At 43.4% G+C, this 22332-nt stretch overlaps 1 protein-coding gene across 2 annotated transcripts in view; it reads left to right on the forward strand.

The window, feature by feature from the left end:
- Positions 1 to 22332, forward strand: part of CD320 (CD320 molecule) — a 245050-nt gene that overhangs the window by 213484 nt on the left and 9234 nt on the right. For both annotated transcript variants that reach the window (XM_069649710.1, XM_069649709.1), the window contains one exon: positions 3159 to 3301. In XM_069649710.1, the coding sequence (XP_069505811.1) occupies positions 3159 to 3301 (143 nt within the window). The remainder of the gene's footprint in view (positions 1 to 3158; positions 3302 to 22332) is intronic.

Here is a 22332-nt window from a genome sequence, read left to right on the forward strand (position 1 = left end):
TTCATTAATAATTTTCCATTTTGCTGGACTACAACTGAAAAGTGTATATAACTTTAGATGCTTCCAAAATATTTCACAAATTCAGAACATAGTTCGGCAGCATGAACTCCAGAGGTTCAGACAATGTGCTGCACATGAAGAGGAAAGTGCACATTTGTTTTTACAAAGAATTTCTCAAAATGATGGTTGTTTGCTCCTTATGGCTTATCTATTTGTAACTTTCACATTATAAAAATCAGGCCTATAACTACCACAATGTTCAACCTGATATATATGGTTAACAATGTTTTAATGTCAACCAAGCAAGCACAACACGGACTAGTCTGAACTGTTTGGTGCAAAACTGACGTTTGTCGTGAAGTTATTTACTTTGGAGTAGGCTCAGATCAGGGGTGAAAGGGGGCTGGGAGCTTTGAAATGCTAAAGGACCAACATGAAGTAAGCTGTGGCTTGACAGAGAAATGGGCAATCACCCTCCATGTTTCATACTTGTGTCTCATGCTGCCTGCATTAACATACACGCCAAGTGTGCTGCTTTAAAAGAAACTAATACTGGGAGAAAAATATCTGCAGCCTCGTAAAGTCCTGCTGGGACATGACCTTAACATTTTGTTAAAGCCCTTGACAAGCACCACACTTGCCCAAATAAAGCAAACTTTAACTAGGAGATCTGTGATTTACTCTTTAAAGAATGTCTTTCTCAGTTTCCAGAGACATGGATGGGTAACACAGTATTGCAATTACCACAAGTGTCCACATTCCTTTTCATAGCATTTAAACCCCTGAAACATTGATGGAAAGCACGCAAAACTCATGTCTGCCTAAAGTTTAACGTGAGGTGTAATACACTCGCAGAGTGTGTCATATCTGGCATTTTGTGATGTGTTTCAGTGTCCCGCTCTGACTGATCCTTCTGGTCCGCATGCGTAAGTGCTAAAGATCGTTCCTCATGAACTGGAAGTGCTTATGTACAGGACAGCATTAGATTCCTAAATGTACAAGTACAGTAATAGCGGCTTTTGCATATGCGCAAAGGCGGCAATAACTTCAAACCTACCACTTGGTTCTAATGCGTTCGCTTGTCAACAGTGCCTCCTCTGTATCTGCTTTGGCATGAGGAAATCAGCGTCGGCACCAGTCCAATATATAAATACCTTGCTGATGTATTCACGTAATGTTATTGCTGACCCTAACGTTCTTTAGAAAAGAGGCCGCAGTGATCTTCACACCAGATACCACAGTAACCGGGCTTGGAATCGATGTCAGAGAAAATAAACTTTAATTTGAGGCAGAAAAGCCCCTTGCACAAAGTACTGGACTTGTCCAGAAGGCGGCTGACTTCGTCCGTGCTCCATTACGTGACTTGCACATTAATATCTCCTCTGTGTGTAATTGCTCACTGCCGATTTAATTGCGTCATGTCCTACCTTGCCCTCTGTAGACAACAGTTTCCTATTGTGGAGGTATTCCCGCTAGGAATAAAACTGGCATCAACAATTTACCTTAATTTAACCTCGATTTTCTATGTAATCCACTGAAAATATAGGATAAAACACACAGGTGTTTTATCAGAAACCAAGAAACCCTGCCTTCTGTGGCAGTTTCCTCACAATATTCACTTATCTACTGAAATCTTTCTCACTCTCTATTTCTGACTTACTGGCACTAAATGTGGCACAATTAACTGCATTCCTTGATGCTGACTCACCGAAGCGGAATGCAAGTCCATCCATACAGTAACCCACTCTGTGATTTATCCCTGGAAGCAAACGAATTTACCATTAGTAAACATGTACAAAATGAGTCGCCTTGCCCAGCACTGAGCTTCCCAGCTTGTCTGCGGTACAAAGGTTCACTTCGGAATTCGCATCAAGCCATGTGAAAAGAATACAAATAAAATGGCTGCCTGGGGGGGAAACGAGCGCAGATTGCAGATCACATCACATTACATCATGCTGACATCACTAACGGGAGATCCAATCGGGTACTACAGCAGAAAACACTAGACACCCACAAGCAAGTCCATGGACCATTTGAAGGCCATTTTACCAAACGCGTATCTTTAACAGTAAATTCTTTATTTTGAAAACCAAATACATTAAAATATGTAACATAACTGTGAAAAGATGGAGTAAATATTTTTAAAAGCATCAATCAAGTCCACTTTTTAATAACATTAAAACATGTTGGCTGCCATCTTGGAATGAAAAATGGCCGACAAATCCACCACACAGTAGAAATTCAGCATAAGAGTTCAAAAAGAGGCGTGTCGTGGGTGGAGATAGGTGGGAATGGGAGGAAAAGCCCATTGATTTCTCTTAGCGATGGGCGGTAAATGAGTGAGACACATAGTCAAACTACCATGTATCCTTCCTACTATGTCAACCGCCCCTGTTTCAAGCTCTAATGTTAAAGTTCTTATCTTAATGACAATAGTTTCGGTTTTATAGGAATCGCTTTCAGCGCCACCTAATACCCAAAACTAAAAACACACAGGATCTTCAGAATTATTAGCTTTATATACATATGTACAAACTGAAGAATCGGTTTAAAAAAAAAAATGAAAAAGTACACACACTGATCGTCTGGAAAATGTGGTATTGCAACGTCTTTTCAAAAAATAGAGAAAGTGAATGTACCAAGTAAAGCAACTTTTTAATTGCAGCCTGTAACAGACAAAGCAGGATCCTTTGGCGTTTGATGGGGTGTGGGGGGCTAACCGCATGTGACGTCAGGTAAGGGTTTGTCGCTCAATGTGTGAATGGCTGCCCATTATGTGGCTGAGGACCGACCCTACGCTGGCCGCAGTTAATCGCTGCAGGCTTGGGGCAGCCATCTGAGCGAACAAAGATCAGCCAAGCCATTGTGATCCATGGCTAGCAAGTGAGGGGGGAAAAGATGGCGGCAACAAATTCTTCCCTCAATGAATGTGAACTGGAATACAATCCCAAAGAGCACTTCACATTTTAGCGACACGATGATGGCAAAGGGAGACTTTGGATAACACTATCTTTTTAAGAAAGTATAGGGCAAAATCATTTTTTGAGACTGCTAGGTGTCTTCCATTTAAGCCCTGGTTATAAAACATGCTAAGAGTGAAACTGCATTTATTTTGCATTTGGTATTGTGAAACTAGTGTAATCTTGTTTCCTTTGCAGTTCTCCTTATTCTTGCATTGGCATTCTGGATTGTAATGTTCTGTCAAACAAAAACAAGGTGGACTTTAATGAAGCCTGATTTACTAGAAACGACCAAGCAGTGGATCATGCCGGAACGGAAACTAATCAACTCCACCTACATGGTAAGCTCTTTTGTTAATGGTCTACTCCTTAACTGTCTTTGATCTTTTTTTTTTCTGTTTTTTTTTTTTAAAGGTGGTGTGTGAAAATGTTCTTACAGTGATAAAAGACATGAGTAGAATGAAGATTTTACGTTTTGTCTGTTAGTTCTTACCTATAAAAGCACCTCTTACCTATAAAAGCAGATTAGTTCCTATAAGCCCCTCTTATTGAAAGAGAATTGGTAATTTTCCCTTCACTTGCGCCTTTCCTGTACTGGAAAAATATTAATTATCTCTCCTGTTGGCCACATGTTTGAGGCTCTGTGAGGCCTTCTCCAGTCTGAAAAGGTGTGGTGATGTGCCTGTAGCATGTGAGGATTGGCCTTTACAGTTGGGGCTGGTATGTTTTCATCCTTGCCTAATCTCTAAAGCCGGGTGCATGTGCGATTCTTGTCATGGCGGACTCCATTCCTATTATCATCCTGTTTCCACTTTTGCCCTTTTCTACGTGTAGACAAGAACACTTTGCGCAGCTTAGTGTGCTTTCATGCATGCATCCAAAAAGGTGTCTTCCCTTTTCACCTTCTAGCTCTGTGCACGCCCACACTTTGCTGCTCTTGCCTCATGTCCCCTTATGTAGGAAATAAAATTCCTGTGCATGCTAATACTTAAATGTGCCGCATAGCCTGGGCTTTAAATATTTGGAGCCAAACCATTCTTCTGTGTCCTCTAACACACTCTTACAGGCCCTAATGTCTTGGCTGCAGCCATGGCCAGATACTTTTGGACAGACTTCTCTATCCAGCCTCCAGTCCTTTTTTCAAATGGAAGTAGAAGATATTTTTTCAATTGGCACACTCGGAGAGATGTGTTTTTTAGTGGCTGCACTAGTAGGAGCTCTGTATTTGGACAGCCTAATCCTGTAGTCCTTTAACCAGATGACTGTTTCCATGGGCATAACACTGGTGCTTGCATGCAGGTGTTTCTTGGGGCAGCATTATAGTAGTTGCTGGGGCAAGGTGTCTATAACCTTCTGTTTTGAATGAACCGAAGACTGGGTCAATGCTATTGGGCTCATTTGAGTGTGGCATCAGGACTCGACCCTCAGTGTACTTTAAATTCACTTGAAAGACTTAATTTCTAAAAGCAACCTAATGTTTTCACAGCTCTTTATTTTAAGGATTACTATTGCACTGCTTCTCTCGATTGTTCTCATCGGTTCCACTTAACCATCTCAAAAGAGTCTAAATGTGCGTAGTGTGTTGCAGAGTGTTTCGGTGTTGCATGGTTTTGAGAGACAGGAATCTGTTATTGGATTCTCCGACTTGTTATTGCAGATACTGGCCCTTTAATATCAGTGGAACCTATAACACCCCAGAGACAGCGCAAAGCGCATTGTGCGGAATATGTTGACAAGTGTTTCAGTTTTTGGTCTTCTAGTGTCCCAGTGTTTTTGGAGACTGCTGGATCGAGGACGTCGTGCGTAAACCGAAAACAAATAAGGTCATCTGTATTAAACATCAAACGCCCAAATGTTTGTATTTTTCGATCGCTTTTGACCACGCACAGTCACAAAAGCGTGGGCTGCTAAACCGGGACATGCATCCTGTGGCTTTATACTGCAGTGTTGCGTGGTACTCTGGCCGACGTCCAACTTTTAGCAAGAACAAAAGCTTTTCTTTGCATTAGCCAAAATAAATGTGTGAACGATGCCAGGAAAGGTCATAAACAAATCTAGAAACTATAACCTTAGAAAGGGTAAGCCCTATGCCAAAACCGCAACACGTGCCGGTGTCTGCTCGAAAAAACCCCGGCCACAAAGGTAGTTTCCCTTGGTCGGACGATGGAGTGACAAGTGTCAAACACACATCTCCTTCCGTCCCAGGGAGAATTAGACTACTTCCACCCAGACTAAAGGGTCATACCCAAAACAGTGGAAAACGCCAAAAAACAAAGCAGTTGTGAAATTTTAAATGGTACAAATTCGGACTTTGGAGATATTGACAACAATTCTCTTTTGGCGCTTTGTTACTCCCTCCAAGGCGCAACAGTGGACACCACCTTAAATGTAGAACCATCGGCCGAAAACGGGAGTCTAGACCTAAATAAAGAAGCAACTCTATCTTACCATCCCTCCTCCCTCCCCTCCCCTATCCATGAAAAGAACCAGCGCCTTTCTGCCTCGTCCAACCTGTTTCCCAATTCTACTGATGAAGATGGCCGTCAAAATATGCAGTTGTGGAGATGCAGATCCAATGGACACACATTTGCCTTCAAATCTCTATCCAAAGACTACAAAATAGCCACCACACAGGCTAAGGCAAACTCCTACAACACTAGGATCAGCAACGCCAACTCTGACTCTAAGGAAATCTTCGCCATATTCAGGGAACTTGAATCACCGTCCATTCCACCATCCACCATTACCAAGGATGAGACTTGGTGCAACCAAATTCAAGCAGCCATGCTGCATAAACTAGATACCTTACATTCTAAAATTCTAGCCCACCAAAAAGCACTATCCGCTCTTCTTGAGCGCACATCGGCTCCTCCAGCCCTACCGGCAATCGCTCCCAGTCATATACCGAAATTCGCATTCTCTAACATGACTGAATCTGAAGTCATTGCACTCATGAAATCCATTAAGCCATCCAATTGCAAGGGAGATACCTGCCCCTCCCACATTATCAGAGACTGTGCGCCTGCCTTGGCTCCCATTATTACAGCCTTCATCAACGCATCATTTCAAACGTCTCATGTACCAACATCCCTAAAAGAAGCCTGGGTCAAACCTCTCCTAAAAAAAAAACTCTCTCGACCCATCTATCCCAGGGAACTAGCGCCCCATTACAACCGTCCCCTTTCTGTTAAAGTTTCTGGACAAAGCAGCCTTCCTGCAGGTTCAAAAATGTATTGAAGACAACCACCTCCTTGGGCTTCGCCAATCTGGCTTCCGACCGCAACACGGCACTGAGACGGCACTACTTGACCTAAAAAATTTAATAGATGACCTAAGAGACGTGGGCAAACCAGCTCTCCTCCTGCTCCTAGACCTCTCTGCGGCCTTCGATCTGGTCGAGCATAAAACGCTATGCCACCATCTCACAACCTCAGCACACTTCTCAACCAAAGCGTGTGAATGGATATCCTTGTTCCTTCAGGAGAGGGTAATGAAGGTCTTCTCAGACTCCGCCAACGCAACACCAAGCCCCATCAAATGCGGAGTCCCACAGGGCTCCTGCATAGCCCCCACCCTCTACAACCTCTTCACGAGACCTCTTTTCAGGATACCTGACTCCCTGGGCATCTCATATACAAACTATGCAGATGACACACAGGTTCTCATCCCCCTGTCAGGTGACTACACCAAGGACCTGGACACACTAAACAGCATCTACGCCACCATTCAATCATGGATGGCTGAGAACTGGCTCGGTTTAAACAGCGGTAAGACTGAACTCCTGCTTGTCGGCTCCCCATCCACTTTGGGCAACCTTGATACTAAATCCCAATCCTTCACAGTATAGGAGACTATATACCTAGACAAGATTAGTAACCAACTGTAACAATCAATCTGTATCATATGTAACCATGCAAATGTGCATAAGCGAATGTATTTAAACAGACCTTTGGGGGCCGCTTACTGTAACCCTCAAGCAAGCCTTCTTAAAAACTCCTTATAGCGCCTCGATGCCTGTGGGCTTTAGTGCGCTCTACAAATACTGAAATAAATAAATAAATAAAACCTCCACAGTTGTGGCGCACTTCGCAGTAGAAATTATTTTAACTCTGTAGGGTCATCTTGGATGAAGTGCAAAAAGAGAGCAGAGTTGTTGAGTCTCTTGATCGTCGACTGCAAGGCTAGGGGAGCACCAGGTCACCCCATGGTAATCCAGTATTGGAGGTGAATAACAATGAAAATATTGATGAATCTGGTCATAACCAGCACCCTCTCTTCCCCCAACTGGATACAAATCCTACAGAAGAAAACCAGTTTCAGCTCTCCATCTACATGTCTAGAAAGGAAAGAGGGCTTGCAAAGTGAGCAAAGACACTTCACTCCGCCAACTTCAACGTAGATCCCCCTATGTCGCCTAAAGTGTCAACATCTGAACCCTTAAACTCCACGACTATATCTCCTGAGCAGCGCAATAATAAGAAGGAAAAGAAGAAAGTTGCACACAAGAGAAAGAGACTACAAAAGTCAGCCGTTACTTTGACCAGTTGGCTAATCGGGGTTGGGGCTCAGCCTGTTTAAGGTGTTGCGAGTAATGAAGTAGTATCATCATCAGAGGTTCTGGATGACTTGTCTCTTTCCAGGCAAGTTACACCAGCTGGTACAACTTTAATTCAGTTTCAACCTGGGCTCAGCAACCCCCCTCTACTTGTAACGGGCAACAGCCCTGAGGTTGAGGTTTCTATTTTGAACAGAAAACCTTTTATGATTGGCCGAGGGCCATTGACATTTACAGACAAACGCACCCAATAAACCGGGATTATTGAACGTATGTAAAAAAAGTCCTTGCATTGCATGTATTATCCTCCTCGGCTTTTAGTTTTGTGGAACCTGTTGACCTAAAGGGGAGTAATTTTGTATGTGTACACTATGGAACATCTGAAGTCCCAGCCCTTATCAGAGCACATTGGGTGTCTATTTTAAATTTGGGCTACATGGTGGATTGCCCATCCCCACGTGTGCCCCAAGAAACAAGACGATGTGCGGCTGGCTCTTTAGACTGTAAAAGGTGGTGGAGCCTTTATAACATCTGGTGCTTCTGGGTGATGGCTGAATGCAGCACTGTCCGACGACGAGCTGGGAATGGTTTAAGAAATGTTTGCTAAAACAACTAGTAGAATCTAAATGAACCCTAAAATTGGCATCCTGGAACACCAGGGGTCATAGCCACTTCCTGGACCCTAAAGGCTCTCTTCCCGCTCTTGCCTGAACATGACATAATATTCTTGCAAAAGACATGACTCACGAAAACAATACACATGGAGGGGTATGTCTTGTTCCGGAATTGGCCTAGAAGGGAATACTTCGGTGCCCCTTCGGAGGCTTAAATACTGGAATAAGGCAGAGTCTACCAATGCAGAGTACTAGATTGATTGTTGCTACTGGAAATGTTATGGCCATCGAGGTGGTGGTGGATGGGGTGGGGGGGCTGTGTCTACTGCAGTGCTTTTGGTTAAGGTATTGGTATCCCCCTCTGTATCAAACTTGGAAGCTATTCATCAGTATATCGACTCCATATGTGCAGGCTGTCTACTACAGCCTGCCATTTTTTCTTCATCATAGGAGATGATTCAAATGCCTCTTGCAGGGACTCCAAGAGGGGGGGCGGCTCCTACAGATTTGTCAATCCTGTTAGCGTGATGACCTAAAAATACCGGAAACAGCAAGCGGGCTAAATGGGTGGCTCTTCCGAAGGAGTGGGGGTTGACAATGATTAATGGGAGAACATCTGGCCACAGCCCGGGCCAGTGTACCTGGCGAATGGACAAAATATCCTCCATCTTGCACAATTTCTTCCTTCGCAAGCACTCCCTGTGCGGAGGGAGATGAGACTCTTGTCGTTTGTGGCACGGATTATAGTGACCACTGTATACAAGTATTGACACCGAGTCCGAGCAATCTTTGTTGAAGACCAGTGGGTGGTGGCAGGGTTGAAGTAAATAAATCATGCTGGAAACTGGATAAGCTGGACCACGAAGAACACTGAAAGCCATCCAGGGCGGCCTTTCAGCATTTTAAGTTGCAAGCTACCACTGTTTGCATCACTCAATGTACACAAAATGGGAGAACTGAAGTCACTCGCTTTTATAACTGGGTCCTTCAGCCAAAGGCATCTGACCATACATAATTTAAAACAAAAGCATGCTTTTGATATTGAAACCTGAGGGACAAAGCGACAAATGCGAAGTGGCATCAGAAAAGTAAAATGGGCTGGTGGTCACCAGTGGGAAGTAGGGGCAAGGATCAAGAGGTTCAAATGTGAATATAGTAAACAGAAGGAGATTCTCCCACAAGAACTCAGTGGCAACAAATGTTTGTTGCCATATGTCATATGTAGTAATGATTCCCATTCTATTTGGCAACTGTTATCTAAGGCCAAAGGGGACAGACAGTGACAAATAGTCAATCAAGTTCCTGCAGAAAAATTGATTGACAACCTAAAGTTGACATTTTTACTAATAACCGCTGCGGCGCAAGCACACAGGGGCAGAGTACACTGGCCATTAAGCATCGATGCTGAGGATATCTATACCACCACCACCATCACTCACCTTAAGGGATCCAGAGAACCTGAGCCCAATGGGCTTTCCAACTTTGTTTTAGAGGTTAACCCAAGAGTATGGTCCAGGATATTAAAAATCTTATTCAACAAAGTCTGTAGAGACAGAGCGGTACTTAAAACATGGATAATCGCCATATTGCTTCCTGCCTATAAAAGATGTGACGGAGTGCAACCAGAAAATTACAGACTGCTCTCTCTCCTCGATGTGACGGGGAAATGGTTTGCTACATTCTTGTTGGCAGCTATGCAGAGTTGGGTTGACAAATGTAATATATTGCACACAACACAAACTGGTTTTCAACCAGGGTCCAGTACAACCCACGACATCAGGCTGGTAGAAATGTTGATTCCGGAAGCTGTCAGAAGGGGTATCCATGAATTATATTTAATCTTTGTTGACTTTAGTGCAGCTTTTGACCATGTCAATCGTGCCACCTTGTGGCAGACGTTGATCTTATTTGGATGCCAAGACTGGTTTTTCACCATTATCATTAGCGTACATATGAACACTGGTGTTCGAGTCTGATTGGACGATGTAGGATGCCTGTCAACCCTGGTGAATATCAACCGGGGAGTCGTGCAAGGTTGTGTGTTGGCTCCCCCGTTTAATCTCTACCTTTCAGATCTTCCACATTCTGTATTGTCTGAAATGGGTTGTCCTATTAAAAATAGGCACCAGCTCCATAACTAGTGCCCTATACGCTGATCGACTTGGTCCTAATGGACCGCACTATAAGTGGTGTGAAAAGTAATTGTGTAATACATCTGTAATAATGACCTGGTCATCGATATGAAGAAGCCAAAATGATGGAAATATCTGGTGGCAAACAGCATCGTGTAAACCTGCGGTCCGACCTGGGCAAAATGGAATACGTGGATAGTTCTACCTATCAGGGGCTAGAGTTGTCTGCTCATTGTGACTATACCTATCAGGGGCTAGAGTTGTCTTCTCATTGTGACTATCATATCACCATTGAGGTTAAGAAGCGAAAAGCACGACAACTAATCTTCGTTATCAACAGATTTTCTAAGCAGACCGCAGGATACTCTAAGGTACAATCAAACTCTATAACAGAGTTTCGTCCCTGCCATTCTCTATGGACTCGAGGCCCTCGCCATGAGGGACCTGTCGTGGTTGGATATATTGGAAGGTACCTTCTGGAAGAAAGTTTTGAACCTCCCTGAAGCCAGCTCCATCGGAACTTGGAGTTAAGGCTGATTTCCCTGACGGTCCAGACCCTGATCCCTAGAGGGACGTTTTACAACAAATCAAGTTCTGAGCCCAAAGGTCCCCTACTAGGTATAATGGGAAATAGTTGTGGAGCTGCATCCTTGGGTAAAACAAGAATGAATGACTACCAGAGACTGAATGAAGTGTGTTTTCAAACTATTGAGTAGTCACCCAATTTCAAACGAGGCACCTGCTTTGAAATCTTAAAGAATATTTACAATAGGAAGATGGAACAATGGGACTGGTTAAACAACTATGCCCACCTTGAGACACTACATACATATAAATATGTATCTGGAGTGACTCGCAAATACTTAAGGACCCAACCTTATTTAACTAAGTGCCTCAGTCCGCTGGTACGCAGCTTTATGCTACGTCTTCGTGTTAACCAGCTATACTTAGTTGTGGCTCAAGGTGCATATGTAAAAAAGTCTATGGAACAGAGAACCTCTCGTGTTTGCAAAAACCTGGATATGTTGGAAAGCTCAAGACATGTTGTAACCCAGTGTGTCAATAGGTGTACAAGATACGAGTACCTTGGGGCCAGTTTGAGAGTCGGTACGATTCCACTAAATCAGATGAATTTTTGAACTATTGTCTGAATACAGACTCTGAATTAGTCCATAGTGCATTATGCAGTATTTGGCGCCAGATTAACGCATATCTGTGAAATAGAAGCAGTCCTAATTAATTTACAAATTAATTATTTTATTGGTATTCACAAAACGATCAAGCAACATGGTGCCTAATTACGAGAAACTAAATCAAGACTAAATTAATTGTGGTTTTTGCATGTGTACAAGATTGTCTGTTTTAACCATTAATGTTGTGTTTTTATGTATACCAATCAATTGTTGTACTAGGTTAATATGAAAAAACATTTGTAAAAGTTCATTTATGAACTAAAAACAAATAAAGGTCTGAGAGGAAGGAGGATTTCAGTCCACAGGCAAATGCCAAGTGCTGATTGGAAATGGCTTTGCTGGCCCCAGTGCACCTAGATCTTTGTTAGTTCCCCCTGCTTTTTGGCCACCTTTATCATTTTGTTCAAACCATCGCCATTATTGGCGATGGTCTGTTTTTTTTATCTTCAAGGAATATGTCCAGGAATACTCTGGTGCCAGAATCGCCTGAGACTTGTGGTGGAGCATCTACACGGCACGCGCGAGTTCAATCTCTTTCAGCTGCCCGAGGGCCATTAGAAATTAACTATATCTTCTCTCTGACTTTGAGTTGAGAGAAATTGGTCCACATGAGCTGTAAGCAGGTCCATGTCCTTCATATACTACCTTTCCTTTTTTTTTCTTTCTTTTTTCCCTATGTCATGGTTCGTCTAACAGACGTCCTGCAGTCCCAAGTATACTCTGCCCGGGTTACCTCTCCCTTTGGTGTACTGATGGGGTGACACAACTGCATAAATGTCACCCTCAGATGTTTATAGAAAACCTCCTGTTTGGTAGTTTACACACCTTTACACGTGCTGCTCATCCTTTCCCTTCACCTCTGGTATTGGCGTCGTCCCCTCCATGTGTCTCCAACCACCAAGACTGCTCATTAGAACTGACGCCACTTTCAGTGATTGTCTTCTTCCTAAATCTGCCACTCCAGTGGCGAACTGCAACACCTCTGAACCCCACCTCCCACCTCCATATCGTCCTGCCTCAGCTGGATAGGAGGGAGCACTTCTGAGACTGCCGCCGTCACTGTTTTCTGAACAGTGAAACCCAGAACATGTCCAAAACTCTCAACCATTTCTGAATTCTATTCATTCAGCTGTGCTCGTTAACTTTGGCGGTCTGTCTAGATGCTTAGTTAGAGGTCAGTTGCCCAATCGGAGCCTATCCGCTCTGAAGGGTTTCACTTCTTTAGTGTAGTAAGTATTCTTTTTCTTTGTTTGACATTTTTATTTATTTTCCTTTTTTGGGTCTCATTATTATGATTATTAGGGTATTTATTTATTGAGTGTACAGATCTAGCTTCGGGAAGCCACAAAGTGCTTTACAAACATAGGGGGAAGAACACAATGAGGGAAGCAGAGAGCTAACTGGGGAGGGAGAGGGTGGGCAATTGGCAGCAAGTACTATAGTGCTTTACAAACATAGGGGGAAGAACACAATGAGGGAAGCAGAGAGCTAACTGGGGAGGGAGAGGGTGGGCAATTGGCAGCAAGTACTATAGTTTAATTCTTTCAGGGAGTACACGAAAGGAGCGGGGTTTAACGTTCACCACTTTGTTTGGCTCGTATTTGGTGGTGTAGCGCTCCATTTTGTCGCGCCTGACTTTGCTGCCAATATGTGTCCCATCTCTCTCCTAGCACCTGCCCAGGGGAGTGGCGGAAACTAGGGAAGTGGACGATGTGAATACGTGCAATAGCCTTCCGCCTACCCCCCACGATTCCAACGAGCTAGAAATGATGTGGGGAGCGGGTGCTCTCCGAGCCATCTTGGTGGCGTGATGGGGCAGGGGGTAAAAGGGGAGTAGGTTTGCTCCTGCATCGTTGCAGCTGTATCCCCATATGCGCATGCATTACTGCACCGAGCCCGCTCTCTTCGCTGCTGCCACAAAAAGACAGTCCATATGCTTATCTGACATGCTGCTCTAGCAGCAAAGAAAGAAGAGGCATTTCTGGAGGACAGAGTTGGAGTCTCGGGAGACTGTTGATGATATGGAGAACTTTCTAATTTCCTATGGTTTCCCAGGAATTATGTGAGTTGTAGGAATAGTTGTTCTGCTGGCAGTTTGCTCTATTTGTTTTTTCTTTTTGTTACTGCACATGTTTCTGGATGCTGCTCAAGCTTTCTTCTGGTTAGAGAATAACAACAAAAAAAAGGCAAGCATAACGCTAGTTTCATCTTGACATAGAAATTGCAGATGACCTCTCACTAGGCAAACTGGCATGGTCATCTAGTCGGCACTTTCACAATAAAACAAATGTCCAATTGCAAACTTATGTATATGCACAAATCTAGGACAGAATTGGTACTTTATCCGGATGACGTTCTCGCTCTATCAAAGTACAGTTTCTGTCAACTTCCAACTTCCAAAGAACAGCCACAAGCATTTGTGCATGTACAAAATCCGTATAAAGGGTATAAACATGCTGCCTTGACTTTGAACCTCTATTGCGCCGCCCATGAGCGCACATATGACGTTACTGGAAACTAGAGAAACCGGAGGCCGCCTCAGGCCCCTGTCAAGCCACCCAAAGTAGACAATGGGCCACACCTGCATCCAGGCCCAGTGTCCACTTTACCCCTGTAGAGGGTCGGTCTGCCATTGGCCTCTGTTCCAGGCTCCAACAGACCACCCAAAAGCAGCCAGGTCCAGCGTCTACTCTTCCCCTATAGCAGGGCCATGGGTATATTACATCTTTTAGCATACACCACCTACACCTGTACTACATGTTTGTCATAGGTCTTTAACTAAACCGAGAACCTCTTGCTCTGACTCATTGTTTCCAATGATAAGTTCTGATGTCATGCGTGTGCTCAAGGGCTGTGCAAAGGGGGCTCAGAGTAAAAGTGTCGTAGCTTCATCACTTGTACAATTTCAGGGGTTTTGTTAAGTGATTGCTACTTATTTTATTTATTTACTTGTACTGCGCCGAACGCCCGCAGACATCAGGGCGCCAAACTTAAGCTAATGTTTTTTTTCCCATCGAATGTCAATCGTTTTGCTGCAGTAAATTGCTTGAACGTAAGTGAAACAACTTTAGTTAATGATTTTGTTAAGCTAGATCTCACACGACCTGCACTAAGGAAGTGTTTTCTTTTCTTATCATTCCGTTTGTCTTCAATATTCTGTTCCTACTCTACACACCATGACATTTTTCTACATTTTTCCCTTTGCATGTTTTGTAAGTGACGTGGTATTGTTTGCGTGAAATAGCCTTTAATAATGCAATGTTTTTGCAGCCTGCAGGAGTTCAAAAGGCTATGCCACGCTGAATCGCAAAGGAGTGGTCCTGAAGGACACTGCTCACCCAAAAGACCGTGGCCTGCCTGAATAATCATTGTTGGCCCTTCTCATTACCAAGTTTATTAACAGCTGCTCCTTGGAGTGATGTGTGCCAGATCTCATAAAACAAGCCTCGATCGCTCACTACTAAAAAAGCATCCTTAGATCCGAACATCACTACTAACTATAGGCCAATCACTAACTTACCGTTCTTGCTAAAGATATTCGATCGCGCTGCATATCTTCAGGTACAGGAACATCTTGCCAAACCGACTTGAGTAAACGTCAGTTATGCTTCTGGCCGGCTCATTGCACAGAGACAGCCATGCTGGACTTGAAAGCCAACATTCTGCAAACTTTGGACAAAGGCAGTATAGTCTTACGAATGCCATTGGACTTTGATCTAGTGGACCATACCATCTTGATTGATAGATTACTAAACTGTGCGAACTTCTCGCTGTTAGCAGTAAAATAGGTGAACTCCTTTTTGTCCGAATGCTCAGTAGGTTGTTTAGTGGTGCAAGTGCAGCAGATGCTGTTAATATGCCTTATGGGGTACCACGGGGGTCTTGCTTATCACCCATTCTCTACTCTATTTACAGAGCCGTTGTTTGAGCTATTGAATACTAAGGGCATCATCTATACCAACTCTGCCAATGACACTCCGTGCCTTATCCCCATCTCTGGGGAGAATAGCAAGGATAGTAAAATCATCAATGAGGTCTATTCCTATATCCAGCAGTGTTGTTTGTTTATTCATTCACTTTTTATGCGCACCAGACCCGTAGGTAACAGGGCGCAGCAATAAGAAGATACAAAGCTTACAAGGTCACAGAATAAAACAGTATACAATTAAGCAATATGACCCGAGCGCCAGGGACATTATCTACTCAAGTAATGCCCCGGGGCCCATAGGTATAGGCCCCGAGCGAAATGAGTTTCTATTAGTACCCCGGCCCGCATTATGTGCGTGACCGGGGCACTAAAAGCATTTTTTCTGTCCCGAAACGCTGCAGTGTTTCGGGACTGAAAAAAAAAAAAAAAGAAATGAACAAGAAAATGGCCGCCGCCATGGAAAGGGAAAACGGAGTCCGTTTTCCCTTTCCATGGCGGCCATCGGGAGAGGACGCGCTGGGAACACAAGTGTTCCCAGCGCGTCCTCTCCCGAAAAAGGGTCAAAAAGAAGGTAAGTGGGGTTGGGAGGGCGGGAGTGGGATGGGGGAAGAAAAAAAAAAAAAAAGTACCCGTGTCCCCGGCGAGGGATGAGGGAAGCCTCCAGCCGTGTGGAGGCGCGGAGCGGGGATGGCCCCGCTTCGAGTCTCCACACGGCTGGAGGCTTCCCTCGTCCCCCGCCGGGGACGCAGGAACAAGAAGGTAAGTGGGGGCAGTACGGGTAATTGGGAGGAAGGGAAGGGAATAAAAAATAAATAAAAATAAAAGGCTTACCTGAGTCCCCGGCGAGGGGGCAAAGGCAGCCTCTCAGCCGCGGGGAGGCTCGGAGCGGGGATGTCCCTGCTTCGGGCCTCCTCATTGGCTGAGGGGTTGCCACGCCCCCCCCTGCCGGGGACAAAGGCTGTGGAATCCCAACAGAGGGTTTCCTGGCCTGGTAATGACTCGGCGAGGGCCAATCAGAATGGCTCTTGCATTCTGATTGCGCCCTCGCCGGGTACTAATATGCAATATGGATGTCTCGCAACGGCCTGCCTCTGAATGATTCTAAAACAGAATTAATGTTAGCTGGCACAGCCAGTAGAATCAAAAAGCTAACACCGAGTATATCAACTTTGTTATAGCTGGCTGTACCATCACCACTCTGTAGAAAGTTCAGAGCTCCGCATGAAGGCCCAAGTTAATAACCTCTCAGCTAAGTCAGCATACCACCTCAAATTGCTGACCCAAATTTGACCCTTTTTGTCTAAGAACTGTTGCTCTTTGTTAGCAAGAGCAATTATTGGAGCGAACTTGGATTATTGTCGACGTTTGCTAAATGGAACAAATAAGAGCGTACTGGCTGAACTACAAGTAAACCAGAATAGTGTGATTAAAGGTCTAAATAGGAGAGATCATATCTCTGATGCTTTGCAAGCACTTCACTGATTACCCATAGGAACTAGGATATCGTTCAGACTTCTCACTCTAATGCATAAGTGCTGGTTTGTCAATGGCCCAAGCTATCCATCTGCAAGGATCTTGTGACTATACAGAGAACAGCGAGGTCTAATTTTGCCAATATGTTGTCCATGCTGAGAGCTAAACTAACCTCAGTGAGTCAGTGTGCCTTTGAGGTATAGCAGCACCCAAGCTTTGGAGCACCTTGACTGTGTATTTGAGGGGGTGTTGTTCTCTGGCCCTATTTTAAACAAGCTCTGAAAACTCATCTTTTTGCATAACTACATTGGCACTGTCCTGCTCAATCTAAATAATCTTTTCTTGTATCGGTTTGAACGGATGGTTGTTTTATATTTGTGTTTTTAGTGTGTAGTTGTTTGTTCTTTGGGTGCTCTTATGCTTCTGGGCTTGTTTGTTTGGCGCTATACAAATAATAAGAAAGCGAGGCAGATTTAATGAGTACGTTAGGACTGTAATTCTAGTCTTGGGGTGGGGAGGATCTAAAGCTGTCATTTTGCAAATGTTCCCTATTTTGCCTTTTTTGTATTGCATTCTTTAATAATTTGGAGGCTGCGCGGCTTTGAAAAAGAGCAGAAAACTGGTTTCAGATGCCGTCACTGCGAGACAGTATACTGCTCATGGGCTAAAAATGTGACACTGCGCCAATTTCCCCAAATTCAAATATTTTGACTTTTAGTATTATGTGGGCTGGAATAAGCAATTTCTCATCTATATTTTAATTTCCATGGTCACACCATTAGGCGCCATCCTGATGTCTTTGTGTTGGATTAGCCTTTCATCTTTCCCTATGCTGGTGAAACACTGAGTTTAGCATGGTACAAGTTTTGGCACAGCAACCATATATAACCTGTTTTGCCCCTTGTACTACTTTGGCCAGGATAAGGGACACCACTAAAACACAGAGGAAGAAAAGGCTGAATCATTTGCCCGAATAGTTGACATGTTTTGCCTGTTACAAAGTTTTACCTGTAATCTTTTTTGATAAATGGCTCTAGATCGCTTTTAGGTGGTTTTTATTTAGTTGACCCGAGAAGCCATGGACTTCTGACAGATTTTATTAACTCTATCCACCTAATGGGGTATCCAGAGGTCGGCATGTATAACCTCGCCTGGCTTGCCAATCCACAGAATCACTATTCAGAATATGGTTTAAAGTGTTGCAGTGCACCAGTGGCTACATAGACATCTGTGATCGGTGGTAGGGAGTTTTAGAAGAGTAATCTGCTGTTTATCTACCCCGCTACTTTGTTGCTAATATTAGGAACTGCATATTACTTGGCCATTTTATTTTTAATCCTTGCATGTTATCTTTACATGTGAATAAATAAATATACATAAATGCTAAAGAAAGAAAGAAAAATCATTATTTAAGTTAGCTGGGAAATAAAAGGGGAAATTAATTTAGTAAAGACACTATCCTACAACGTATTTATGTTCCAATAAATGACGTCAAGCAGTCCATAAATGGTTGACAGACCGAGGGGGTTTTCAATCCTAACACTAATTTTATGGTGGCAGTGGTACAACCAGGACATCTGCCTAGGAAGACACTTTTCACAATAATGACTCCTGCAAAAGTAGGGGTTTGATATGAAACCCTTTTTATAATGGATATTGACCAAATGCTATATTATTCACCATACAGGTTTACCGCAAACAGGTTGGTGGGGGGGGGGTGTTTCTCCAAGTAGGAGAAATCCGTTTTTTGCCAATATCAAAATAATTTGTTGTGCTAACATAGAACCTAGAAAACGTAGACCATCAACATTGGTTTGGTGGCCATTTAAGATATTGTGAAAATGCAGCTAGTCATTGGTCCTTCACATCTCCGGGATTAACACTAGTACACCTAATCAGATTTCACCCAAAGAAAATGTACACTGGTCCCTTTTATACTTGACAACAGTTCTTGAGGAGGAACCAGTGTTTCAGGTAAGATTTTGAGGTGGGAGTATTTGACTCCCTATTTTTAAACTTTGAGAGTAAATGTGATTTCAAGAGAGTACAAATGAGTTTTATCCTTCACAAGAGTAAAAAGTATGTGAGATCCAGCCGACGCATCCAAAAAGTAAAAACTAGGGAAATCATCACGTGGCAGCAGTCCCCATCATCACATATAAACATGTTGCTCTCCCAATTAGCAGGTCAAACAGTGTGCAATAGAACAAAAACCCCCTCACAAATGGAACAGATGAGCAATAACACTGAGCTGCCCCTGCATGCAATGAATAGGTGCAACTGCAGCATTAGCTGTTTAACGCTTCCCTCCCACAGAGCAGATCTGTTTGAATAGGAGCTGGTCAGACTTCCCTCCAACAAACGGAAAAGGCGAATCCCGGCAACAGCAATAAAAGTTGTCATCACGGAGAACAGGTGGTGCGAGCAGTGCAAGGTAAATCAAGGATAGAAGATGCCCACACTGAAAACAGATAATGAATGGGAATCTGCACTAGTAGCTCCCCTCACATAGAACAGGTGCAGCATAGGCTTCTGTAGTGGACAGCCCCTTCCCAGTATAGAAACTGGATGCCATAATCCTCAGTAGATCATTCTTTCCTTACATGGAACTGGAACGTCACAGATTTCAATAGTACAAGATTACCACAGGTAAGTCGTCGGTCACAGCAGTAGAAGTTCCACTTGCATAGAGGAGGAACTGCATGGGATGGAGCAGTGAAAGCACCCCCAAACTGAACACGTAAATAAAGGCCTCATAAATGCAAGGTACACTTGCATAGAACAGGAACAGTATAGGCCTTAGCAGTCTGAATTCCCATCACAAAGAACCTGCCAAGCAGGGGCTAAGAGATCCAAGCTCCCATCCCTGTGTGCCTCCTCCCGTTTCCACTCCTTTCAGCTACTAGCCCCGCTGCACTGGAACCCCTTGCCTCTCTCAATCCGATATATACCTACCTTCTCCTCCTTCTGCACTTCCCTGAAATCTCTCCTTCTCCATTCCCCGCCATGAAACCCTCCCCTCCTCTCATTCCCTCTCCTTCCCTCGAATCTTCCCTATGATCCTCTACCTCCCTCTTCCCTCCCTCATTCTCGCCCTTAAACCCTTCTGTTTCCCTCCTCCGTCCCTTCCTCACCCTTCCCTCTTCCCCCCACAGTTTAATTGCTCTACTTACTGTTTTGTTGGTTTGATTCATAATTGCAAATTGCTTCTACTGTTATTTTATATGTATTCTGTTGTTAAAATGTAAAGCGTTTTGGATTAAAGCGCTATATAAACACAATAAATACAATTACAAATACATAGACTAGAAATAGGATAACACAGTGAGAGCACCTCACACATAGAACAGGAACAGTTAATTGCCCCTGCAGGGCAAGCTCATCACTGATGGTATTGACAGCAGCTAGTTCAAAGGCTGATCGCGTACAGAATCAGAAAAACTCCACATAGTAGGAATTTAGTAAACTGTGAATAGAAGGAATTGAACCATGCAACAACAAATGCTTTGTGTACCAATTCTCAGCCACTGTACAGCAGGTTAATTTCCTTAAGCATGCTGCAGACGGGGATGTTAATATTGCAGAGGGAGTCACTCAAAACTCTGTTTTTCCTCTGTATATGTTTTAATTTTAAGACGCAAACACACCTTGCAAGTTACAAGATAAAGCAAACAGGACTAGTATTATTTGATAGCATAATTATCTATTAATGATAAATGTAAGTCCTCATTTACTGGAACTAGTACTACTTAATGGTATGCCAGTATTGTGATAACAATAGCGCAGAGAGGCAAGTACTCAACCCTAAGACTATCGGCTGAGCTAATAATAATCATTGCAGAGCTTAGAAGTTAAGAATCCTTAATGAAGCGCTACATACACATTTTAAATACCTAACTGGATAACCAATAAAGTTACATGTTTTGATAGTTTTTATTTCATTTGCAAATGCAACCATTTGATTGTTTTGTAACCGCGCATCCACTGATTGGAGAGTCAGGGCTTGAATGTTTTAAGTGTAGTATTAAGAAGGTGAAAGCCAGATTGATGTAATGACAACTCACCGTTGAACAAGGGTACTGACCATTTCTAGTACCATTTACAGCATTGACTCCAAGTTAAGGTTTAATGGACATTTAAACTAGACATCTCATACTCATGCCTGCACCTGATGATCCTCATTAAATTGTAAGAGTAAAGATAATTTGCCACAGCAAGAGTGCCTTTTAAATATTTTATATTCTATTTGTGGAAAGCTATCTTCTACACATTAATGTGGATAAACACACCACATAGATGCAGCTTTATGATATATGCGTACAACACAGGAACTCTGAAAAATACTTTTGTGCAATGCAAGCATTCGTTTAAAAAAACATAATTTGTTTTGTTAAAATGATTCTGCCCAATTGCAACTAAGTTGTCCATCTTACAACAACTACGATCCTTAAATGCTAGGAAAATAAGTATGCACGCGTAATGCTCCTCTTCATGAGCATAAACGGATACAAAGCACAGCAGACGCTGAACAGAAATAAACCATTTCTCATATCTGTGTGATGTTTGACATGCTCAGTGCACTCTGGATAAAGAGAAACAATTTTGAATGGCCTGCAGTTTCCTCCAGGCAGAAGAATCAAAGGATGTGTTCTAGTGTCTGTCAAGCCCACCTGCCCTTTGCAGTGAACTCTGCTCTCAGCGGGTGCGTAAATGGTACGCATAGAAACATTAAAGGTGTCATATTTAGAAGGTTTAATGCGTAAAAGGTCCTGGTATGATGCAGATCTGAATGCCTGGGAGCTGCTTTGACGCAGGCAGAGCATGTTCTATGGAGATAGCTCTAGGAGCTGCTTCAGCACCAGGTCTTGCTCCATCCAGTGAAGGACGACTTTCATTCCATGCTCTTAAAGCTCTACTGGGTTCATGGCAACAAACCAAGAGGAGATGCCCAGATGGTACTCAATATAGATCTCTAGCAATGATCATGTCAGCAGTACAACATTTGAAAACTGGGATAGCTTGAGATTTCAGGCGCACAGGCACTCCTCAATTACAGCATTAGCAAATATTCTAATGGAAATTATAAACACCCAAGGGACAACTGCAGCAATACGTTTAGGATTAGCCATAGCTGGGGGAATCTCTCCCAGGGGAGATGTGACAATAATCCTACTCTTTTTAATGGAGAACCCAGCACAAGAGTCCAGAAATCACTCCATTCTGCATTACAAAAATATCCATAATCTGTCTGATAGTTGTCTGTGTGCTACATCAAGGTTGGACACTGAATTCATAGGAGGAAAGATAGTTGTGCTTGGTGAGGCGATTCTGCAGCTAAATTGTTGAGTTGTGTTTCAGGTGGTTTCCTAGGAAGGGAAGGACAGTGCTTCAAAAGATGGCAAGGTAGTTGTGGTTCAGTGACTAATCCGCAGAACCACCAGGCATGTCTTTAACTGGTCTGCAAAGAACAAAGTGTG

This window comes from Ambystoma mexicanum, chromosome 1p (assembly GCF_040938575.1).
Source record: "Ambystoma mexicanum isolate Mex_15411 chromosome 1p, UKY_AmexF1_1, whole genome shotgun sequence".
Taxonomy (NCBI): Eukaryota; Metazoa; Chordata; class Amphibia; order Caudata; family Ambystomatidae; genus Ambystoma; species Ambystoma mexicanum.